The sequence below is a fragment of the Pholcus phalangioides genome, unplaced genomic scaffold (assembly GCF_987345545.1).
Source record: "Pholcus phalangioides strain wild (caught in Gottingen) unplaced genomic scaffold, Ppha-v1.0 ptg000003l_1, whole genome shotgun sequence".
Lineage (NCBI taxonomy): Eukaryota > Metazoa > Arthropoda > Arachnida > Araneae > Pholcidae > Pholcus > Pholcus phalangioides.
The window spans coordinates 41,040,413-41,064,410 of NW_028301596.1; the positions used below are offsets into that span (position 1 = coordinate 41,040,413).

The 23,998-nt window shown below is 37.0% G+C and overlaps 1 protein-coding gene across 1 annotated transcript in view; it reads right to left on the reverse strand.

Moving 5' to 3' along the window:
- Positions 1 to 3,336: 3,336 nt before the first annotated feature.
- LOC149088613 (uncharacterized) overlaps positions 3,337 to 23,998 on the reverse strand; it is a 92,916-nt gene continuing 72,254 nt past the window's right edge. Inside the window, exons 18-33 of the mRNA XM_089252131.1 lie at positions 23,821 to 23,997; positions 23,530 to 23,715; positions 23,246 to 23,413; positions 22,885 to 23,079; positions 19,525 to 19,707; positions 19,115 to 19,282; positions 17,806 to 18,000; positions 15,625 to 15,810; positions 15,327 to 15,521; positions 14,245 to 14,430; positions 12,735 to 12,926; positions 11,905 to 12,090; positions 10,127 to 10,309; positions 8,712 to 8,912; positions 7,769 to 7,939; positions 3,337 to 3,641 (exon numbers count right to left, since the gene is read on the reverse strand). Of these exons, the coding sequence (XP_089108257.1) occupies positions 3,421 to 3,641; positions 7,769 to 7,939; positions 8,712 to 8,912; positions 10,127 to 10,309; positions 11,905 to 12,090; positions 12,735 to 12,926; positions 14,245 to 14,430; positions 15,327 to 15,521; positions 15,625 to 15,810; positions 17,806 to 18,000; positions 19,115 to 19,282; positions 19,525 to 19,707; positions 22,885 to 23,079; positions 23,246 to 23,413; positions 23,530 to 23,715; positions 23,821 to 23,997 (2,993 nt within the window). The 3' untranslated portion in view covers positions 3,337 to 3,420. The remainder of the gene's footprint in view (positions 3,642 to 7,768; positions 7,940 to 8,711; positions 8,913 to 10,126; positions 10,310 to 11,904; positions 12,091 to 12,734; positions 12,927 to 14,244; positions 14,431 to 15,326; positions 15,522 to 15,624; positions 15,811 to 17,805; positions 18,001 to 19,114; positions 19,283 to 19,524; positions 19,708 to 22,884; positions 23,080 to 23,245; positions 23,414 to 23,529; positions 23,716 to 23,820; position 23,998) is intronic.

A 23,998-nucleotide genomic window follows, 5' to 3' on the forward strand; every position in this document is an offset into this window, starting at 1 on the left:
AAAACTAAATTTTCGAAATTTCTGTACAACATTCTTACAGTTTTGCTAATAAACGTACCGTTTACTTCATAATTCTATTGATCTTTGTTGTAGAGATATTCAATTTTGAAATAAGGGCTTATTCGCTGATAACCCTGTATATGTGTCATTATCATAATGCAGTTATTCTGACCATTTTCATATTTTATTTCAATTTTGAGATCAACTTTGTGAAATGTTTTATTCTCTTAGGACATGAGAATATCCAAATGTAACATTGAGAATACAATAACAATTTGTACATTGAGAATATCCAAATGTAATTTTTTCCCTCTCTATTTTCCAGTCAAGGACTGAAAAATTATATTATGCTATCGTTTCGAGATCCGTCATAGTATTTAATTTATTTCTTCGCAAAAAAAAATCCACTCTTCCAAAACTTCGATGATGAGTCAGTATCTCGTTTTTATTTAAGAAGTTAGATGGCAGCACCTGCACACACAATACGCATTACGCTCACTTAAATGCATTATTGGGTATTAGAAATTCCATTCCGCACTGTAACCTCTTGGGAAATAAAATTATAGTGGATTACCTCTCCGACGATAGACCGGAATCACTTGGAGGAGAATAAGGGTCGGGGAGGAGGTACGGCTTTCAAATTTCCTTGCCTGATTCATATATAAGGATCAACGTCAGTAACAAATCCTAATTTAAAGACTATTAAAATGAATTCAGCTTTCAATGAATCCAAATATAACGAATGAAAATTTAATTCCTGTCAGCTTATTCAGGCACCAATGTTATTATACAGGGTGTCCTGTAAGTGCCAGCACAGCCACTACCTCATCAACCGTTTATCGTAGAGGTATGATTGCAATGTACAAAATGAGGGTGGGAAAAAAGTGTGTCATAAAATAAAAAATCTAAATTTCTATGCCGTCCGCCTTTACTCCGATTTCTAAGGAGAAAGTTGCTGCCCTGCCTCTCCTGAGACCAACGAAAAAAAAAATCCACGTTTGAAAGTGCAATATTTACTGAGATATTTGAATTCGAAAAACGGGGGGGGGAATTCGGAAAAGAACAGCGTTAAATGCGGATAAACCGTCTTACCAGCAATTATCGCTGTTTTTACCCTGATATCCACCGTTTTTCGAATTCGAACATCTGTGCGAATATTGCAGTTGGAAACAAGCATTTCTTTTTTTTGTTGGCATCAGGAGAGACAGAGAAACAACTTTTTAATTATAAGTTAGAGGATAGGATAGGGGGGACCGTATAAATATTTAGATTTTGTTTATTTTCCGGCGCACTGTATTCTCACTACTGGTACAGGGTAGTTTTTGAACGCCTTTTGAGCATTTTTGAAACTGAAATCATACCTCTACGATGAACAGTTGATGAGATAAAGGCCGTGCTAGCACTTACAGGACAGCCTGTATACCACTGTAACCACTGCAAACAAACATATCAAACAATGAATTTTTGTTACAACGAACTTTAACGTCTTCGGTCGAAAGCCTTAGTGTTTCAGGCGATAGGTACTATGTTTTATCGAACAAGGAACGGGGCCCAAGGTGACGTCTTCAGAAAGTTTTAAAAAAATTACCACTGATTATATTCATTTAAATGTGCACAAAATATTGAAAAATCCGGCGGAATTTTTATGGGTCACTCAAAAACAAATTAAATACAATCTAATCCCGTTTTAACGAATAGCGTTATAAAAGAAATCTCGTTTTAACGATTTCATAGGAACAATGCAAAGACCCGGAATTCCTTTATAACGAAGTGATTTCTCCGGTCTCTTGGAGTTCGTTATAACAGAATTCGACTGTATTAATGTTATGAACGCCAAACTTCTACCAGGCACCGATACACAGAGATATCTACCTCCGCGTCGGAGTCAGAAGATAGTGAACCATCTTCCGCTGGTCCAGCGAACCCGAAGCTCACAACCCACGTGAAGAGAAAATCTCGAAAATATCGGGGACACACTAACTGGACCGCAGGGAAAACAGGCACGGTACCCACCAGTTAGCCCAATAAAAAAAGTTGGCAAGCCCACACGACATTAACAGAAAAAGAGGCCGAGAGCCCATGATCCGCTTATGCCACAATGATTAAAACGGAGAAGAGGCTAAAAGCCCACTTGCTGCAAAAAAAGAGGCCAAGAGCTCACATCTTGCCCGACATTAATATTTTATTATTGTTTTTATTTATACTTATTATTCTATTATTACTAGTTTTTTATTATTATTTTCTTTCTATTTATTATGATTTCCTCATTCTCTCTTTTTCTTCTAATTATTATCTTACCCGGCCTGACTGCCAGCTGGAGTTTTTCCGGCACAACCGCGCCCTCCGAGGTACAGAACTTATATCGCTGGTGCGATGTTACTCTATGGAAGTCATTTTACTAAAATGTTTCGTAAAGTGATGGAATAGGGGATATACACATTACACATTCGCATTTAAGGCAGAACTTATGATAGCTATATAAAAGATCCAACCAACTGATTAAAAAAATGAAAATTTGCATCTTCCTGTGTGAGGGAGAACGATACAGTACTTGGCACAGAGAAGTAACTAAATGAATCTCGGATTCATTTTCCACGATGAATATTTTTGCTGAACCTGCAACAAAGGTGGCTGAGCTCTACCAACAAAGTAAAAGAAGTGACAGTGTACGACATCAAGGATATTTTTTTCCTATTCGATCCAGGGTCACAATCTATACAGATAGTATTAAAAACTGTACACTTGGTAACTTCAAAAATGAGTTAATGTTATCCTTCCCAGCAATGATTCTCGAGACGGGATCATCCAGGAAGTTCACGGGTGTGTCATTCGTACATCACATTTTAAGATGGTCGAGAAGATGTGTAGTGCATTTTATTCGAAAATTGTGAAATCCAAACAATGTTTCTGTCTCATCAACCTAAACGTAAACTCTTTAATTTTTCCAAACCAATTATTAAGAATACGATTCTAGGTTGCATAGCAAAAAATTGCCTGTTGTATGGGGACTATCACCCTATTTTGTGTTCAGGAAATCACTGCAGAAGTTTTAGCAGTAGAGAGAGTAAAAATTAGCTACTTGAAAACTCGTTTTCTTCCATTGATAGGGGTTTCGAAATATGCCGTTGAGTCGTAGAAAAATTTTAATGAAAATTAAAAAGACAAATTCAAGCATTTCTCTCTAATGTTTTTCATGATATAAATTTTAATTGTTGGTCGACCAGTTTTCACTTTGCAACCATATCATAGAACCAGGCGAAGTCATAACTTAAACAAGAATCATCAGGGAGTGATTCACACGTAATTACAAATGATAACATACAAGAAATATATTGAAATAATTGCAGTTTAATAACATAATCAGGATAAAATATTACAAATAATACGCATTTCCACACATTATATTAAGAGTTCGTCCATTTAGCTCGCCCGCTTGCAAATTTTGCCATCATCGTATTCTTCTTCGACACATTCGTCGGGCCTTATGCATTCGTCGTAATTATTCCTTACGAATCCGGGCTTGCAGTCACATCCAGGCAAGCAGAACTTGGGGCAATAAGGCTTCTTAGTTTGATAGTTATCGCAAGTGTTCATACACGTCGGTTTGCATTCGTAGAATTTCTCGTTCTTTCGGCAAACCTCTGTGGGGGAAAATAGAAAAAGAGTCAAGTCGTCATAAATCATATTTTGAAATGACAATGGTACATCACACACAATTAGTATCAGTTCATCAATATATTTTTAATTAAGTACTAAAGTGCTTATATGGACGTTACTCGTTAACATAATGAAATGTCAGTCTGAAATTTTTCTAAGTAATAAAATTAACATATATTTATATAATATTTAAATACTCATAAATATAAAATATATGGGATACACGTTCATAAAATATTCGTAATAACTACGATACGAATCCCTAAATATAGTGTATAAATAGTATGTAAATACTTTTCCTAATTCTAAGTAACTGTTTGTGATATTTCCATTATATTTACTTATTGTACCCATAATTGATATTATTTATCTGTAGTCACTCTCACGTGATGCTCGATGAACAAAAATGTCGATGAATTTTTCAATTCAATATGATATTTAGTTTGATCGAAGTATAAATTAGGAATTAGTACCTTTGTGTTACTTTTGATTGAAATATGTCGTCTTTTTTTTCAATTACGATGTAAGAATTAATTTAATTATTTGTGCATTGTTTATTCTCTGCCCTATCAATTGGATACATCCAATACTGAATAGGAAACTAGGCTTTTAAGTGTAGCGATTGGTATTCGGCTACTCAGGGTTTTGTCTACATTGCCTATCAATGAAGACTTTCTATTAGAATCAGGTACTGCAAATTTTCTGATTTTTTTTTTAGAATTCCATTCTAGTTTTAATATTCGAATAATACGAATTCAGTACGAAAATTGATGTTAATTTGTTAAACCAACCCTGAATCATGTTCGATCCACACCCGAAAAATTCAACTACTTGTCTCAACGAAATGTACTGATGAACGAAATTGTAGCTATAATTTGAATTTTTAGTAGATAGTAAATGCTTATTGGCTGAACATTATCTTAAATAAATTTTCGACTTCGAGTCAAAAAGTCAGTTTTTAATCGCAAACAGACGTCAGTCAAGTCAGGCCTCAACTGCCCTCAAGACCTGGCATTTCTCCTGTTGTGTGTCCTTTGTATAGGTCAGTTGTTCACCTCAAACAATAGTTTGTAGACCTCATAAAAAATCAGTTTTTGGGCTCAAACACAGGTCTCGATTGAATACCTCTAGCAAGCATATCTGAAGTTTGTTCTCTCCAATTTTTTTTCCTCCAATTTTTCTCGAATTTGGGAATATTCTTGATTAGGTTATAATTTTACTTACGAACTGGATAGAAACTCAAACAAATTTAATTAAAACACAGAAACCAAGAATTGAAATGAACAGTGCAAAACGCTTTATTAAAATCTACTTTTCCATGTGTATATAAATATATATAACAAAATATAAAAATATGTGTCAAAATAATTTTTCTGGATTGATCATCTTCGGTTTTAAGTATTCGATAGTATATTTGTCTCAACACATAATCATGCATAGAAATCATTCAGGAACACTTTATAACATTCGGGAACTTCATATCAGGTTTACAGATCTAGTCCATCTCCGTGTGAGAGATTTGTGATTACTCCTTCTTGTCATCATAGTTCATCGTGACGTACGAAAAGATTTAGTATAAGAATATTTATATAATATTTAAGTTCTTCAAAATAGTAAATTACATGTGTTTTCTAATTTTGAGAGTGTGTGTGACGCAATATTTCAGCTATATAAAATATCTACATAAGCTAATATAATTGCATAATTGTTCTAATAACAGTAGCTGATTGCAATTGATTTTTTTATTCAGAGCATTGAATTATTACAGATTTAACTGAATTTAACTGAACTAATTAATGTGTAACTATTCTATAGGTGATAATTTCTAATAGTGACTACTACACTCAATTCTAAAAACTATGAGTGGATGTTATCTAAGATCTAACTACGTGTATTAAATATATATTTCTCCAAATCTATAAACTAAAATTAAATACTATACTAGATACGAAGTACGAAAACTTGGATAACCAAGCGGAGGTAAAGATGCAGTTGGGAAAGAAAATCCTCATCCTTCTGCGGGAGAATCGCGTGGGTAATGGAATCACCAGGTGTCCGGGAGAGCGCTCTACCAGTTAGTTACGGAGGACATCTATTTATGCAATATTGTTGGCCCAAGGCCTATACAAGAGGACGCGGTAGATTACACATATGCTTTACAACATTTGACAAGAAATCGAAGATCGTGGGGGAGTTAGCAATAGTAGAGGGGAAATGTTCCATTCAGCTACGGTATTGGGAAAGAAACTGAATTTAAAACAATCTGTAGAGGCAAAAATAGGTTTTAATTTTTTGGGGTGGTCAAGTCTATTGGAAACATAGGAAGACTTAGTAAAAATACCGAACGTATCGAAACTTAAATGACCATGAATAATCTTGTGAAGCACGGCTAAGCGGGAGATAAGTCGATGAGTAGCGAGTGGGTGGAGGGTAAGTTCGAGTTTAAGATCGGAAATTGAACTAAAAGATAACCAGCAGTCGTCAATAAAGCGGGTGGATTTATTTTGGATAGATTCAAGTTTGTTGATGTTAATAGAGGTGTGGGGGTCCCAGACCTCAGCTGCATAAGAAAGAACGGGAGAAATATAAGTTTGGTAGCAGCAGAGAAGTCGGACGTCACGAGTAGAATGTTTGAGGTTGCGGCAAAGGAAAAAAAGCTTGTTCAAACATTTCTGGTAGACGTAATCGATATGATTATTCCAACGGAGAGATGAGCCGAGATTATGACTCCCAGACGGTTACGTTATTGATCGAGGATGATAATTCGAGGGGACGAGTTTTACGAGTAGCTCTCATGAAAACTGTTTTAGATAGGTTTACATTATGAACTGTTTTAGATAGGTTTACATTATGAACTGTTTTAGATAGGTTTACATTATGAACTGTTTTAGATAGGTTTACATTATGAACTGTTTTAGATAGGTTTACATTATGAACTGTTTTAGATAGGTTTACATAGTCCGTATTTCAAGGAACCAAAGCGACCCAGCCCATATTCCATCACAGAGGATAGATATTTCCTTCCCATAGCGAATAGGAAGTCACAGCGGAGAGTGACATCGTTTCTCTCTATAAGTCACCATTTAGAGGATAGCGTCGTTTTGGCTGTGGTCATAGTGGAGCGAAGAGCTACGGTTTCCAAGAATTGCGACCAGAAAGGTAAAAAAATTCATGAGGGTGGACGAAAATATTTCCGATGTAGTAAAAGAAAAGAAAGATAGAGAAAATGGGCCGGAGGGGATCTGAAATATAAGGGTGTAATGATGATGATTACTCCTCAGAAGAGGGAAAGAAAAAATGATGAAACGGATCAATCAGCACAAATATTGGAAATCAGCAGCTCGAGGTGAAAGCAAACATGTTTGCTCGAATCTTGTACCTTATTGAGCGGCCTATTTCCTCTTCTTTGTCTCGTTCTTCCAGTATGCGCGGTGCAGAACAAAACAATACTATTGTTTTCGTCGCTAGTCTCTCTTATACACTCCCGTACCTCATGGTTTCCTCAATATGTGCACGGGCTGAGCTAGAGGACTGTTCATGCGCAGTCCTTTTCAGCGTTCCTACATATACTCTAAGGCAGTGTTCCCAAAGTTGGCAATATACCCCATTGGTTGGCGATGAAATGGTCCAGGGGTGGGCGATAGAAGCTACGAGTGCAACATAGGATCCTATGTGTTTGCTTAAGTTGGGGGGGGGGCGATGAGAGAAAAAATTCTGAAGAAGGGGGCGATGGAACAAATAGTTAGGGAAACTATGCTGTAAGGGAAAAAAATATCTGTCCTCTGTATATTAATGGTAGGGCACTCACCTGAACAGTGAGAGATTTTTTTGGTTGGATTCCCCCCACGGAGGAATGGAAATTTTCTTTCTGAACTTCATCGTCATCTCCGCTTCGTTATACAGGCATGAACAGCGGAGATGCACGTCGTTTCTCACTGTACTAGATCTTCAATATTTTCATTTATGACATCGTGATAGAAATAGTACTGATCATCGTCGACGTCGTAATAATAATATTCGTCATTGTCCCTGCTCTTTGTCCCTGCTCTTTCACGTCTCGCCCATCCTCGTATAAGATCTCTGACGTTCTGCTTAAAGCTTTTGGATTTACCTCTCTTGCATTTCCTCATTCTGACGCAATGTCCGTCGACATCTCTGCAGTATCCGGGCTTGCAGTCGCATCCGGCCATGCACGGTATTGATACGTCACAACTAGTCTTCTTTCTACAGTGCTTGCAAGGCTCCACGCACTTCTTGGGTACCTCATTCTTTGGACACACATCTGGAAATTTGGAATATTAGAGAATTATCAAATTATACCCCTTAATTATTTTGACAATTTCACTTCAGTGTCAAATGAAAATTCTAATGCGCACAGTTTGGGGGTATATGTTAAGATAAATGTGATAAATCCGTTTATTACGCATAATAAACGGTTATTCTGCATAATAACCGAGCATTTTGGCAAGTTTGATAAATTTCCCTAAATTTTTTAAACCTGCGATTATGTGTAGTAAGTACCCAAGCGTCATTGGCAAATTTAATAAGTACTAAAAAAATTATGCCTTCTACTGGTAACTATGCATAATTCCCCAGAGCGTCGTTGGTAAACATGGTGAAACGTACTATATGATATAATATGCATGGTAATTCATACATGTATAGTATCATTATATCGAGGTACGATTGTAAAATTTGTTAATATTATATCGGGGTCCGATTATATTCATCACATTTACTAGATTTATTTGGATTTTTTTTTCCTTTTTTTGTGAATTCGCCAATTACACTAGGGTATTACGCATAAACACGAATGAAGACTATAAATTTGAAGTATTTATCAAGTTTACCAACGACACTAGGGTGTTATTCATATTCCCTGGTAAGGGTGATAAATTTATCGAACTTATCTAGACGATTGGTAAGTATTCATAATAGCCGGTTATTATGTATAATAAGAATCGATTTATCACATTCACCGTAACATGAGTGTGCATATGAAATTAATATTATATTCTTATCAACTTATTACATATACTATTCGAATCACGTACCAGGGTTACACTTGTCGTATGGCACACATTTTCCATCCTTCCTCTTCACTAAGCCGTCTTTGCAATAGCAGCCGGATATACAAATTGCAGGACATGCGATGCGATCTCTCCTTCCGAAGTTTTCGCAGGTATTCGTGCAAGTCGGTATACAACCGTAGTATCGCTCGTCCGGATTCTTGCAAATTGGTTTCACCGGTTCATCTGAATAGGAAATAGAACAAGAAAAATTTTATATAAAAGTTTATATCAAGGGATATAGACAAGAAAAAAGTTTATATCAAGGGAATAAGAATTTTTGTTAGGTGTATGCAGGGACTATAATTGGAATTTGAGTGTTCTGAGTTATACACGGGGGCGTCCTGTAAGTGCTGAGATGTACAGTTTCAATTTAATGCTCAAAATGTGTTCAAAAATTACCTTGTACTAGTTTTGAGAGTAAAAATACAGTGTGTTATAATGTTAAAAACTTAAATATTTAAACGTCTTCCCCTGCCCTCTGACTCCCAATTAGAAAATTGTTGCCCCGTGTCTGATGAGGCCAACAGAAAAAAAAATTTCCATGTTTCTAAACGCAATATTCGCTAAAATATTTGAATTTAAAAATCGAAGAGAGAAAATTTATGAAAGAACAGAAAAGACCAACGGGTAGAGGTCCTTTCGCTCATTTACGCTGTCCTTTACCGGCTTTTTTCCGATTTTGAATTCGAATATCTCAGCGAATTGTGCACTTAGAAACTTGGAGATTTTGTTTTTGTTGGCCTCAATAGAGACAAGGCAACGACTTTCTAATTCGAAATTAGAGCACGGGCGTGGATCGTATGAAAATATAGATTTATTTAGTTTATGACACACTGTATTTTCACTCTTAAAACTGGTATAGAGTAATTTTAATGAACGCATTTTAAGAATGCGTTAAGAATTATTGATGAGATCCACCTCATCAGCACTTACTTTCCAAATGCAAACCGCCTTCCCCCCCACCCCCGATTTGAAAAAGTATTTTCGCAGAGAACAGGCAGACCTGTAACACGATACTGACATAACATGAAAATTAAAACATTCCAATCTTTAGGTCAGAAAATAGAAGTCAAATGGCAACACGAACATGAAACAAGAGCATCTCGACAACATAAATATATAAGGGGCACAGATACAGTCAGAACAAACATTGCGGCATGTGCCGATTCTCTAGAAATTCCGTAGAGGAATGCGTACGGGGTGCATGTACGGTTATGTAGTAGTACACAGCTCAGAATTCGCCATTTTTAATTACTATGGCAATAAGTGACTCAATTTCTCTTTTTTGGTGGTAAGAATCGCCTACCGATTGAGATTTTCTAATCAGAATTTTACAAGAATGCGCTTTTAGTAAGCTCAGAATTGCATCTAGCAACCATAATAATGAATGCCCTAACCTGGTTCGCACTTATCGGGCTTCACGCATTTGCCATCTTTCCTTCTTACGAGACCCTGTTTGCAAGCACATCCAGGCTTACATATCAGAGTACAGACAGCCATTCTCTTGAAATTCTCGCAAGTGTTCCTACACGTGGGTACGCAGTTGTAGTATTCCTCGTCTTTGGCGCATTTTGGTCCATCTGAAAAACAGAAAGTTGAAAACACATCGATATTATCGATATTTTTGTATCATATCTCGATTGATATTATATTATACAGTCGAATCCCGTTATAACGAACACCAAGATAACGGAGAAATCACTTCGTTATAACGAAATTTCGTTATAAAGGAATTCCAGGTTTTTATATTGTTTCTATGGAAACTTATCTGGGGGATTAGAAAAGTGTTCGTTAAAACGAGATTTTCGCTATAACGGTATTCGTTGAAATGGGATTCGACTATATTTCCTGCATGATTACTGTTTTTTATGTGATTTAACACTGCTCCACACACACACACGTAAGTACGTTTCAATTTGCCAAGGAAATTTTAATGATTTTAGGGTATATTGTGGCTGCTGATTTCAAAACTGGCGTTGGGATTTTGCCAAATTAGCTCTAGTTTTTGAAATAATGCATACTCTGAACATTTCACTCTAGTCTAAGGCACTAATTTTCACTTACAGTTTTTTGCTTATCTTTCTATTTTATTCACCATACAGGTTGTCCTGCAAATGCTAATGCGTCTTTTATATCAACCACCGTCCGTCGTAGACGTATGATTTCAATTTAAAAAATGCTCAAAATGCGTTGAAAAATTAATCTTTATCAGTTTTGAGAATAGGGATAAAGTGTGCTACAAAATTAAAAAAAAAAAATCGAAATTTGTATGCCGTTCTCCTGTCCTCTAACTTCCAATTAGAGGGTTGTTGCCCTGTGTCTTATGAGGCCAACAGGGAAAATTCCATGTTTCTAAGTGCAATATTCGCCAAGATATTTATGAATTCTAAAATTTGAGAACAGTTATGAAAGAACATTTATGCTGTCCTTTCTCAGCTTATCTCAGTTTTTCGAAATCCAATGTGTCAGCGAATATTGCACTTAGAAATTTGGGTTTTTTTTTTGTACTATTTTCTAATTGAAAGTTGGCGGACAAGACAACAGTATAAAACTTCGGATATTTTTTTATTTTATTGCACACTGTATTTTCACTCTCGAAACGTGCAGGGTAATATTTTGAACGCCTTTTCAGCCTTTTTTAAAACTAAATCATACCTCTACGACGGACGGTTGATGAGATATAGGTCGCATTAGCACTTATCAGACATCCTGTAATGTTACATTTATAACATAATCAGACATAAGTGGTCTTTATTTATTAATATTAAGTTTATTATTGATTTACATTTCGCACTGTTTCAAAGTGATTTGCAATCTGCTTAAGTATTGCTATTGAAATTTGACTTTTTCACTTCATCTCAAAAACTAGACTCGATCTGAGGAAACCAACGCCAGATTTGGAATCAGCACCCTCAACATAAGGGGTGTGAACATAGTGCGTCTGTATTTCCGATTCTGGAAGCCCGCGTCGTCTTCGATTGGTAAAAAAACCCTAATTTCAAGTTAAAAAAGTTGAAATTCTTGTTTTTAATCAATCGCAGAAGACGCGGGTTTCCAGAATTTGAAATACGGACGCATTATGTTCACACCCTAACTCTAAAATCATTGAAAATATTCGGAAACAAAATCAGTGTTGAGCAGTGTAATCAAAGCTTTCACCGAATGTATACATTACCATCTCCGCAATCATAGGGTAGGATGCACGATCCCCTGCTGTTCCGCACGTAACCTTCTTTACAGAAGCATCCTTGTACACATTGCCTGGTGCAAATTTGAGGTTTGTCAAGGTTTCCGCAAGTTTTGGTGCAAGGTGATCCACAGGTTGAATAAGCTTCATTCTTGCCTCTGCAGGTTGGTTGAACTATATTGGATTGATGAAAAGACAGATTTAAATGTTTTATTTCACGCAAATCAAACTCCAGAATTATTAAAAAAATTCTGCACGAGTTGAAAATACAGTAGATGCCACTTATTAAAATCAGAAATAATGTTATCATTCTGGTATTGTTATCACGATTGAGTATGGAACGGACTAATTCACAACAACATTTTTTATTTTAATAACTATACAACCCCTTGAAACATGAGTGCCATATTTGAGTACTACACGTTATTTGGAAAATTTCTCTAATTGGAAGTATACCTCTAGGATTAACAGTTCGCCTGTAAAATGTCATAGCCTCTGTTTGCTACGCACCCTGTATAGCCATGTACGTTGGCTTGGCGATGAAAAAAATTGAATTTTGTGCCTACCGGACCGTCTTATATTAGCGCATCGACCTATGGAAAGAGCTCTATGGCCAGTTCACGAATTAGTCGGTCAAAGTCCTGAAAATTTGACTGTGGCCAAACCTCTCAGCCATTTCGAAAATTGACCGCATTCGAAACTTTTGTAATAACATATCCATAGCCAAAAGAGATCAGAGTGCAATCAAAGTCATACAATAAATGCATGGTATTAAAAAAAATGTGTTTATACATAGGTAACAAATTCTAATTACGTACTGTCTTTGCATTCAGGGAACGGCACGCATTTTCCATCTTTCCTCTTCACCAAGCCTTCCTTGCAGAAACATCCCGACTTGCATATCAGTGGACATCTTATGGTATCTCTCCTGCCATAGTTCTCGCAAGTGTTTGTGCAGCTCGGTATACAGCCGTAGTACCTCTCGCCTGCACCACATACCGGTTCGGTATCTACGTGAACAAGACATTAATTTTAGTATTATTTTCGGATAATATACAGCCACGCAAACTCCCCGACTAACGAAATTTTCGAGTTGAGAATCGTATTATTTCACGTTTATTTTGTGACTCTATATTTTCCCTCTCAACATTGGTACAGTGTAATTTTTCAACACATTTTGAGCATTTTTTTTAAATTCAAACCCCATACTACTACTACCACAAACGGTTGATGAGATAAAGCCCGCATTAGCACTTAGGGGACACCCCGTATACCGATCTGTTATGGTTTTTTTTCATTTAGCGATTGCCGTGAAATTAGAAATACAGTCGAATCCCGTTGCAACGAAGTGACCGGAGAAATTACTTCGTTATGACGAAATATCGTTATAAAGAAATATTCCAGGCTCTTGCATCATGTCCCTATGTAAACTTATCTGGGAGATTAGAAAAGTGTTCGTTAAAACGAGATTTTTGCTATAACGCTATTCGTTAGAATGGGATTCAACTGTATTCTTTCTTCTGGATTGTTCCCGCGTTCCAGAAATAACAAATGATTCCCATTGACCAATTAGAAAATATCATCTTTGCTAAACTGCCCGTATTCTACTAGGTGTGTTACACATTTCTTGGCGGGAACTTTTAGGGTAAGGAGGTGCGGCTCTCTTTCATTTTCACCCGATTTTCTTTGAAATTTAGATTTAAAAAATTTAACTTTATATGCCACGTGATTTTTCCTATCACGGGAGTGCTCCCAAGAGAAAATGATGGAAAAATTAACAGTTATTAATTAACACGTGTTCGTCAGAAATATGTTCAGTGAGTTTATAAACTTTAGTGACGGCCTTCATTTGTATTCATATTTATTATAGTATAAAAAAGGCTTTTTCCTTTCAAATGAGTTGTTTAATGACAGTCGCACGTGGTCTGTAATAAATAATTTTTTTACACATTTGTGCAATTATTTTCATTCTTCTTATGAAACAACTTTTTCAAGTTTTTATAAACTTTAGGGACAGAGTGTATGTATATGCAGATTGTACTTGCGTAGGGTCATTTGGGCGAATTTAGTGAAAGCATTTGCTATTGTGTTTCTTTCAACAATAATTTTCCATCTTTTAAAAAAATTTATAAAATATATTGCAAACGCAATACGATTCAAAATTTAATGGCGGCACCAACAAAAATGCATTTCTACGACTTAATTTTTTTTTGTTCTTCACCTCTTCATTGCATAATTATTTACCAGACATCCTCTGCCACTCTGTCCTTACAATTGAAATATTATTGAATACATATAAAATTCTAATAATTCTAGTTGATCACTTACTTTTCTCGCACTGCTGCGGTTTGACGCATTTCCCGTCAGCCCTTCGGACAAGACCTTCCTTACATGCGCAACCCGGTCTGCAGATCTTGGTGCATTTGGCTGGTTTCTGGTCGAAATTTTCGCAAGTGTTATTGCAGGTCGGCACGCAGTTGTAGTACTGCTCACCTTTACTGCATCTGGGGCCACCTACGTGAAGGAATTGACACATTTCGTTGACAATTTACCAATGAGATAAAGTATGCTAATTTCAATATATAGTACAGGTTTTCCGAAAAGTCCGTGTTTAAAAAAATAGTAATAATCAAAGGAATAGGTTCATTTGAATGCAATAAATTTCATTAAACCCCCCCATTGAGAATTCTCTTTTAAAAATAATTATGTTGACTAACCACGCGCATATACAATTTTTTTTGCCGTTTTAAATATATGGTTGCCCCGCTTAATCGGATAACGGATAAGCGGATAAAACTTCACCAAAACTTGTCCCATAGAGACAATGTTAAAGTTCCCCGCTTTATATGACAATTCAAATCGACTTTTCTCCCCGCTTGATGGAATATTACGCTTCACACCTCAATTGTCAGTTCCTATGAACCAATATACACAAAATGTTTTTGTTGTTTTGAATGAAACTTAATGTGAAACATGTTACACTAAATTAATTTGAATACATTTAAGAGTAGGTACTGGCCCCAAGTATTCAAAAGTTACCATCAACACGTACGCACATTTAATTATTATACAACGTTGTATTTTTGTTTTCTGTTGAGCCAATAGAGGGCGATAACATCAAATGAAAAATCTTAGGTGTAATTAAATACAATTTTCATTTCATTTTTGATGTCTGATTTATTCGAGAAATTTATTAATTCGGTTTTCAGTATAAAAGCTATACTATCATCGTAAAATGACAATTCAATTGTTCCCCGTACAATCATAACCCCGAATAATCGGATATCGTGTGCTGGAATCGTTGATATCCAATTAAGCGGGTTCGACTGTACATACATTTATGAGACACCCAGTATATTGTTACGTTTATGAAAAAAAATCGATTTCATCTATCATCAAGTTGAACCTACTGTCATCTTCGCATTGCTCTGGTTTTATGCATTCTCCTTTGCTGTTCCTCACGAATCCAGGTTTGCACATGCAACCTCTGACACACTGTCTGGTGCATATGATATTATCATCGTAACAGTTCTCGCATGTCCTTGGGCAGGCTGTACCGCATGCAGAAAACACTTCATTCTTTCCCCGACAAGTAGGTGGTTCCTCTGTGTGAGAGAGACACGTACCGTTTCATGTAAATTGTCATGTGAGAATAGTTGCCAAAAAATCACAATTATAATGCCAAAAATATTAAAGGGGGTAAAATACCTTGTTTCGGACATTGCTCTGGTTTGATACACAGACGTTCTTTGTTCCTGACTAATCCTTTCTTACATGCGCATCCTGGTACACAGATTCGGGTACAGCTAGGACGCAATGCTCTGTAATTGTCACAAGTACTGCGGCATGTTGGTTTACAGCGGACGAATTGCTCATCTCTTCCGCAAACAGGTTCTGATACATGGAAAAGGCATAGAATCAGTGAAATTAATATACATTCGCTTTGTGTTTTGACGCATATTTTTATTCTCTAATACAGGGTGCTCCAGAGTTCTACTGTATGAATTGGAGGGATGATAGTACACGTTAAGACAAACAATTTTTGTGCAATTAAACCTAGCGCCACAGTTGAGTTTTTTTAAACCGCATGTTAATGTGCATTTTAAGCCACTTGAGCTAAAAAGGGAAGAAAAAGTAGTCCTTTAACCCCTTCGCTTACAAGCGGAAAAATAATTTCATGATTAATGTAAAAAAATTCTTAATTGATGAAAATTTATAATAAATTAAGAAATAGTTACAGAATTACTGGGAGAAATAACTGCAGAACCACTTATAGAAATATTTCAGAATAATTGAGAATATAATTTCATAATTGTCAATAGTAATTACGGGCGTGGTAGCCCAAGTGGATAAGATACTCGCCTAAAGTACCAAAGGATGTTTAAAGGTGTCGCGAGTTCGATACCCGGTTCGTCCTTGTCAGAAAACTTTCCTGACACAGGGGTAAAATAAAAACGGCGACATGACCGCAGAAAAAATTGCTACCGCAGGGAGTCCCCATCCAGGGGTTAGCGCACCAACCTCTCGATGAGTCTAAAAAACAAGCTTGCTAATCGGCAATAAATTGTAGGTCGCGGTCTAATTAGCCCTCGTGCGCAGAAAATGACGGTGGTGCGACAAGAATGATCAATGGTCAAGAGTAATTTCAGAATTGTCAAAAGTAATAATTCATTTAAAAAAATTAAGAATTTCCGAAAGAAAAATAATTTCATAATTGATGAAAATTTGAAATTAATGAGAAAAAATAATTTCAGAAACAAATTTCAGCTTTAATGAAATAAATAAAACTGAATGAAAAGAATTAATTATTTAATTAATGAAAGAAAGCTATTTGTGAATAAATAAGAATTCAAATTATAAAAGAAATAAGTCAATTCAGAGCAAATAGAATATCCAATAAATTTTTAGAACCCTGTGTAATACGCAAGAATACCTGACTTGTTGGCCCCGCGGGCTCCGTGGAAAGTTTAAATTGGCTCGGAATGTCCAAAAGGTTGTAGACCTCTGCACTACAGTATGAACAAGTTGTATAAAATTTTCCTGTCTCTCTTATTATGATAGTAAGGTTGTCACATATACTTTGGCGACTTTTGAAATGAGGTAGTGCAGGGGGTTCTTAACTTATTGGTCGCGACCCAAACTTGGGTCACAGGGGCTTCCGAGGTGGGTCGTTCAAATCCACTAATAGCCAAGGAGACTAAGTCATTGGTCATGATTCAAATCCTTGAGCTATGTGCGGCAACCAAAACTTGATTCGAAATTGAAACTTGCTTCTAAGATTAGTCGTACAAATCCATTAACAGCCGGGGGTTTCTTGAGCTGAAGTCATGATCAAAACTTGATTATCAGGGGCTTCCAGGATGGGTTGTAAATGTAGGATGGGCGAAAATCCATTTACAGTCCGGGGCTCTTGAGCTACGGGATAGAAGAAAAACTTAATTAGGAGGAGCTTCCGAGACGGGTCGTACAAATCCATTTATACCCAGGGGCTTTTGAGCTATGAATCATGACCCCAAACTTGATTATCAGAGAATTCCGAGATGGGCCGTTTGCTGTTCCGTTATATATGCACTTATTGCGTCACTGGTTTCACTGTTATAGGGGAAAAAAACAGTCCCATGTGTCGCGAAACTGATTTAGTTGTTGATTTTGGGTCGCGGCTGAAAAAGGTCAAGATCTCCCTGGGGGTAATGCAGGTGTCCTACGAATTCGTTGCGTATCCTGGTCTTCATCGCAAAAATTGTTTGTCTCGATATCTGCATGTACTATAACCCTTTTCGTTTCCGCGGTAGATTTCGGGGACACCCTGTAGATGACGGGGTATAGTATTGTGCGAATCATATAAGAAAAAATATAGAATCTATTATTTTTATGATATGCATTAATTACTTTCGACGCATTTTGAGGGCCTGACGCAAGCTCCGTTGTAGTCCCTGACGTATCCTTCTTCGCAGAAGCACCCGTGAATGCATTGCAGGGTGCAAAGCGTATTCTTATCTTTGTAGTTGTGGCAAGTTTTCGGGCAGGCCGTACCGCAAGTCTTGTAAACTTCATTCGGTTTTGAACATTTAGTCGGCTCCGTGGCTGCAATACAAGTTAAAATGATCAATAATAATATTATATACTCATATGTTTCACATTGATAATGTAGAAAATATGTTTATCGAAACAGGCATTGATAATGCATGATAATGCATAACGCATCTGCTTCTGAATCATGCGTTCAGTTCTCATTGACAATATTTTACAACAGAATGATGGATACAGGAACGGGTCGTATGGAGGATTGAAGTAAGGACTATGGGGCAGATTATTATCCTGGGTCAGGATATTAATCTTTCTACGTCTAATTGCAGATTAGGAGCCATTCAAGCATTTCGTCAGCAGATCATATTTTTGGAAATTTTTGACCCCCTTCCATGTTAGCAAAAGTCAGAAAAACTCTGCCCCTCCCATTCCCAACCTCTTAACGCACATTGGGATCGGAGATGTACGCGAGGCGGATCATAGTAGATTACAAGTACTGTGATAAAATGTGAAACGATTTTGGGACCCCCTTACCACAATTTTCACTCATAACTATGTTATGTTTGAAGTTGAAATCCAGCTCTAAATGAAACAATGATCAGTGTATTTGTTACGGTAACTCTGATACATCGGTTATCTATACATAATACTCAAGTGTCGTTGGTAAATTCGATAAACACTGAATACAATATCGATTTTACCGGCGATTATGCATAACCTTAACAACCTAGTGTAATTATTAAATTTGATAAATATGGAAAAAAATTCCAAATGAGTCTAGTATGTGTGATGGATATAATCGAACCAGTACGTAATAATAACAAATTTTACGATCGAAATATTATGTTACAATACATGTATGAATTATCATGTCGTACAATTTATCATATCCATCTACGACGCGACGATTGGGTATTATACATAATGGCTGGTAAAAGTGATTAATTTAGGGAAATTTATCAAACTTACGAAAATGTTCGGTGATTATGCATAATAACTGGATTCATCACATTTACCGTATGAATACTGATTGATGAAGGAATCTTATCTATGCGACGTTCAATGAGGAAGGTAACAAAACATTTTGTTATCAATAAAAAACTGTCCGAATAATTGCTGAATTATTCAATTAAAACAAAAAAGAAAAGAGTAGAAATGTATAACAACTCACTCTTGGGGCACTGATCTTTGGGAATGCATTTTCCTTTGTCATTTCTGAAGAATCCCTTTTTACAGTCGCATCCCTTGTGGCAAACAAGGAAGTTGCAAGTTCTTTTTACTTTGCAGTCGTTGCAAGGATTCACGCATGATGTGTATTGTTCATCATCAGGACATTCATCTTTGAAAAGAAAAATGGCATTAACACACGGTAAAACTGAATATAACATTATTCAAAATTATTTTCTTACGTCATCTGTTCGAAGCATCAATTACCACATTCATTACTTTCAATATGCAATATGAACACGTATTATTACTTTCTCGCAAAACGACGCCACAGGTTGTATGAAATGTGTGAATTTACTAACATTCGAAGTAAATATATTTACTGCAATTTCGCATAATTTCAATTGTACATACCATCGGGACATTGAAGGGGCTTCACGCATTTGTTGTCAGCATTTCTAACCATTCCTTTCTTGCATGCGCATCCTGGAATGCATATTCTAGGACAGATTGGTCTGATTGCTTTGAAGTTTGCGCATGTGTTTCGGCAAGTTGGTTTGCAGGCCGCGTATTCTTCATCGGCAGGACACTTTGGAGCTGTGAATTTTTAAATAAATGCAATTTTAAATCATATAAATGCATTTTTATTTTCATAGAAGTTATTCTCAACAACTTTACTAATACATGGGTTGATTTTTTTTAAATTGTGGCAACAGTGCTATAGCGAGGCACTGAAACGGAGACAGGCTATGCTTTTCTACCACAAATAAGTTGAAGGCCTATCCTCTTTCACAGCAAATGAACTCGCCCTTTCCCTCCATGTACGTACGCAGTGATAGCAGGAACAGAGCAATTGTAGACGATCCGGTCGGAATACTGTCGCAATGTTTCCGAAGCAAGATCAGAGGAGCTGGTTAGAATTTGAATGTACTACAGGTCACAATGCATGACTCTATCACCAAGGACCACTACTAAACCACAGAGGCACTTCGTTAATATCCTTCTATGGAATTTCTAACGAATGAGTTAGAAGTGTATGTTGGAATGTGCTTGCATGTGTTGTGACCTAACGTAAAATTTATTTTTCAGAAATGCTTGCTGTGTGTTAGAGTACCGCTGCCATCTGCTTTCGAATTTGGAAGCAGGCAACTTGTCACTAAGGACTCACGAAACATTTGCATTACCTTACCGAACAGTGGCAAGGTGGGTAAGAGCGTTTAGAGAGGGACGCGAAAATGTGTTAGGCAATAGATCACTCTCTTTGCACCATCTAGAGATTAGGCAATGGCAACGGTATCCAAAGGCTTCCACATCGCTGAGAACTTGTACACAACAGTAAAGGTTACATCAAAGGCGTGTAAAACTTAGAACCATATATACAGGGTGATTCAGAAAAGATGGGGAAAACATTAAAAGGTGATAGTATACACCAATACAAACAATTGTCATCGAAGAATGCATGGTCTAACATGAAACGCAAACGCGCTAGCGCGTTTCGGAACGGCCGCTCTACAAACGTTATAACGGCATTCCTGTTAAAATTTAACGGGAGAAAAGGGCTTATCCAGGCCAACTGAGATCAACACTCATGAAAATTTCTCTTCCATCACAAGTTGTTTGAATATTCAGAATTGGTTTCCACTTACGGTTTATGTACTCATCGCCATGGAGTTTCGGTTTCGGTATCCCTACATAGACACAATCAATCACACCAATAGCCGTTGCAAAGCGATATGTGTTCTCTGTCATAATTCCTTTGCCTCTAGTTTTCATCTTGCGTAGAGAAGAATTTCAATCAGATATCGGCCTGCGCTAATATACGGTCTACGACAGCGTCAACTTGCGAAACTCCAATTCCATTCGATTCCATTCTCACCAATTCCAATTTGATAACCAGGATCAGCGAAATACCACGAACATATCTTCATTTTTTGCGATGATGAAAACGCACCGTTCGACTTTTCATTCGACATTTTCATCTATAAAGTAATTTGTAAGCCGTTCAAAATTTTTTTCTTCAAAGCGAGTTACCCTTTTAAAATCAGAGGTGTGTGGGTTTCGACGAGACTTGTAATTTTTAATTTTTCTATCGTTCACTAACTCCGCCATAGCGGAACGAAAACGCAGGACAACCTTTTCCTTCACGGATGAGTCTGCTACTGACCAACCTCATCATTTCTGAAGGATCTGCTCTTGCAATTACGTATAAAAGGTGTTTTTTATTAATAACCACTTACTTCAGTAAAAGGTGAACTGAAGAAAGATTTGCTTTTACTAAAAAAAAGTAAAAGGTTTTCATTCTTTTTATTAATTCGGCTCTTTGTAGTGATCAGTCTGTGTCTTAATGGTGCCTTGTGTACGTTTGATCATTATCCTTAGCTAGATATCAATGTAACCTGGCAGCGATATGTCCTGTTAATTTTTCGATGAGGATCAATTGGGATATTCGGCTAGCTTCATTTTGCTGCAGCAAGATATATTTTTTTTTACTTTTATTACCAGACGCGCCCCATCCGATACAGACATTAGAGCGTTTCCGAAGGTCGGGCAAGCCTGGAAAATCCAGGCAATTTTTTTTTTTGCGTCGTCAACGGACGAATAATAAATCATAACCACCGTCCGCGGGCAGATGTATATAAAATCTGAATTATCAATAGAAATCGAAGAATAGATGACTTGATAATCTTCGTCTTAAGCGTCCGTCGTCACGCCGGGATCTATTACGTCTAAAAATAAAAATAAAATCTCAATTGACAATGTGTGTGTGTGTGTGTGATTAGGATCTTGAATCTTTATCTGTAATGCTAACGATTGATCTGTTCTCTTTTTGACGTCTGAGGGCTGAATTCTTGATGTTCTTCCGTTTGTTCACAATTATCTTATTGCTCCTGTCTTCTACTCTTGCCCAATTTCTAAAAATCGATGAAGTCTTAAATGGCAGGGCTCAGTTAGTTTTCGATCGTGATCGAGTTACTGGTGGAGAACTACGACCTTGCATATTATGTGCCGTCGATCTTGTTCGAGGAGGAGAATATGACGGATCCATTTCTTTGTTCCGACCTCTGTAGTAACTTGCTCTTTTGTTATGCAGCAATAATAAATTTGCTTCTGGAAATGTCAGAAGATTCGAAATTCTGTTAGAGTTCATTGGGCTATGAAGAATTCTTTTCTTCCAAATGGCAAGCGATTGCTCGCAAACGTTGCTGAAGTGATACTGCTTTGTCCTAAGGCATTGCGTCACATAATGCACAAGCGTACCCACCTTCCCGCATACACATTTATCATTTGACGAGCACTTAAAGCGATAAAGGTATGCGGAGAGGACCATGCCCTGTTAAAATTATCGTCCACCATCTAGGCCAAACTCCCATTGTCGGCTCGACTCTTTCCTGGAAGTAGTGAGCCTTACCTTTGTGGGTATTCCATCTGGCCTGCCATATATCAGTCATATTGTTCTTCATTTGGCGTTTTCCATGACTGTGTGGCCATGGCAGTGTTGTGAAACCCATGTTGGCTGTTGTATTGCTTCTTTGGCAAGCCTGTCTGCTGCCTCGTTACCTTGTTGACCAAGATATTGCTGACCCTTAGCCAACAGAAATAACTCTGATCACGGTACTCTCTCTTGAGGACTTTACAGCAGCTACAGTACTGTTTTTAGTGATTTTGAATATTATGTTTAGGAACGTGGCGTATTTCAATTGGAAAATAATTTAAAATAATATAATTATGTTAACATTGTATTTTTTTTCATTTAAGTTAAAAATAGATCATTACTTTTTGGTCGACATGAATCAGGCTTGATGCAGTTTCCATCGTAGTCTCTGACGTATCCCTCTTTACAGAAGCAGCCTACGATGCATATGGCTTGACACTTAATCTTGGCATCCTTGTTATCGCATGTCTTGGGGCAAGCTGTTCCACAATTTTTGAATTCTTCGTTCCGTTTGGTGCACGCGCATGGTTCTACCCCTAAAACAAGTAAAAACCAGACAATATAAGTAAAAATGTCTAAGTCTATCGCAGTGAGATATGACATCATCTGGCGTTCTCAATCAAACTACATATCAACGAAATTACTATATACAATTGAAATTGAAGAATTACTTTATCCCTAAAAATACAGTGTTGTTCTTACTTTTAGGACACTTCTCTCTGGGGATACATTTTCCGTTTTTATCCCTGTGGTAACCTGGGAGACAGTCGCAGCCTTTGACACATAATTGGAACTTACAAGTGCCTTTTTGCTCGCAATCATTGCAAGGACTCACGCAAGAAGTGTATGTTTCACCATCTTTGCATCCACCTGAAAAGAAAAGAAAAATATTATATGAATAATGATGGACATTCACCGCCATAATCAGAACCAAATGTACAGGTTTGAAAAAAGTTTTAAAATAAAACCATAGATCTCTCTCTTACCAGGCACGCATTGCTCAGGTTTAACACATTTGCCGGCACTGTTACGTACGAAACCTTTCTTGCAGAAGCACCCAGTGTTGCACTGTTCCAGAGGGCATTTGACTTTACTTCCGTAGTTTCCGCATGTCACTGGGCAAGATGTTCCGCAGTCTTTGAACTCTTCGTTCTCATCGCACGTGAATTCAGCTGCCATGAATAAAAAAAAGTTCATGTTGTTAGGTATATTTACATAAATTGGCAATTACTAAATTATTTACTATTATTATTTAACAAACAAAAAAACATAGTTACGTTTTTTGCATTCATCTGGAGCGACGCATTTTCCGCAGTCTGACCTGACGAGTCCTTCCTTACAGAAACATCCACACACACATTTGTCAACACATCGTATTTGCGCGTCAAGATTCCTGCAAGTTTTTGGGCACGCTGTTCCACATGACTTGTATACTTCAGTGGGACGGCACAGTTC